The sequence below is a fragment of the Mustela nigripes genome, unplaced genomic scaffold, assembly GCF_022355385.1.
Source record: "Mustela nigripes isolate SB6536 unplaced genomic scaffold, MUSNIG.SB6536 HiC_scaffold_4955, whole genome shotgun sequence".
In the NCBI taxonomy this organism is placed as follows: Eukaryota; Metazoa; Chordata; class Mammalia; order Carnivora; family Mustelidae; genus Mustela; species Mustela nigripes.
In genome coordinates this window covers 1-1289 of record NW_026744361.1, presented here as the reverse complement: position 1 = coordinate 1289, position 1289 = coordinate 1, and the positions used below count along the sequence as shown (strand labels likewise).

General features: G+C 44.8%; 1 protein-coding gene across 1 annotated transcript; it reads right to left on the bottom strand.

Moving 5' to 3' along the window:
* Nucleotides 1–274: 274 nt before the first annotated feature.
* LOC132009119 (olfactory receptor 2AG1-like) lies at nt 275–1207 on the bottom strand. Its single transcript, XM_059387492.1, has one exon. The coding sequence runs from the start codon at nt 1205–1207 to the stop codon at nt 275–277; it is 933 nt and encodes a 310-aa protein (XP_059243475.1).
* Nucleotides 1208–1289: the final 82 nt, after the last annotated feature.

The window sequence follows — 1289 nt, the reverse complement described above, 5'->3', positions numbered from 1 at the left end:
CCATCCCATAAAATACAGACCGAGTCAAATCACTATGCTGCATACCTGAAACTAATGTAAGATTCTATGTCAACTGTACTTCCAAAAATACAATAAAATGGTAGAAATACAGACACATTAATTCATTTGACAAATCAAATTATATTCCTTCATCTTACTATTAGAAGATACACTTTGCATTACAGTATTTTCGCCATGGAAAATTAGCAGAAATCTTTGAAGAGAAATGAACTCTGAGGGACAGCCAGAAGCTCTCCCTAGATGCTGGAGTGTGTCACAGCTTGTATTTTCCCAGGACTCTTTTCAAGGCTCCCATAACTTCCTTATTTCTCAGGCTGTAGATAAGGGGGTTCAGGGCTGGAGTGACAACTGTGTAGAAAAGTGAGATGATGTTGTCTTGCTTGGGGCTATGGAGTGAACTGGGAAGGACATACATAAATGTGGCAGCTCCATAGAACATCCCAACCACCATCAGGTGGGAAGAGCAGGTAACGAGGGCTTTCTGCTTCCCCTCACTTGAAGGCATCCGAAATACAGTACACAGGATTAGTGCATAAGAGGAAATGATAGTAAAAAGAGGGGGTATCAGGAAGGTTACACCCATCACATACACAAACAGTTCATATCTAGAGGTATCTGCACAGGCCAACTTCAGCAAAGGTGGGATCTCACAGAGCAGGTGCCTGATCTTCCGGGACATGCAGAAGGGATAGTGCATGGTATACACAGTATAAACAAAGGCACTTATGGATGCCAATACCCAGGCTGTGGCCACCATGAACCAGCAGACCTTTGGCCTCATGAAGACCATGTAGTTCAGAGGATGACAAATGGCCACATATCTGTCATAGGCCATGAAGGCCAGTAGCAGATCCTCTGCACCACCCAACATCAATGCCAGAAACATCTGAAGGGCACAGCCCACAAAGGAGATGGTGTTTTCATTGAGCAGAAAATCCATGACAGCCTTGGGAGTGACAACAGATGTAAAGAGGAGATCCATGAGTGAGAGCTGCCTGAGCAGGAAGTACATGGGCACGTGGAGCCGGGAATCCACTGTAATGACCAAGAGCAGCAGGCCATTGCTGGTCAGGGCCAACATGTACAGGACTGTGATTGTGGCACAGAGCAGTTCAGGAGACCCACTGTCATTCAGAATCCCCATCAATATAAAGCCACTTCCCAAGGTGGAGTTCCAGTGCTCCATTCTGTGTTGTTTCTTTAGTTTCCTAGAATCAAATACATTCTCAGTGAATTTTTGCTAAGGTGGTCCCTAGTTTGTAACATCA

What these genes read in the sequence shown, in the direction of transcription:
- LOC132009119 (XM_059387492.1), bottom strand. Translation starts at nt 1,207, where the DNA reads ATGGAGCACTGGAACTCCACCTTGGGAAGTGGCTTTATATTGATGGGG.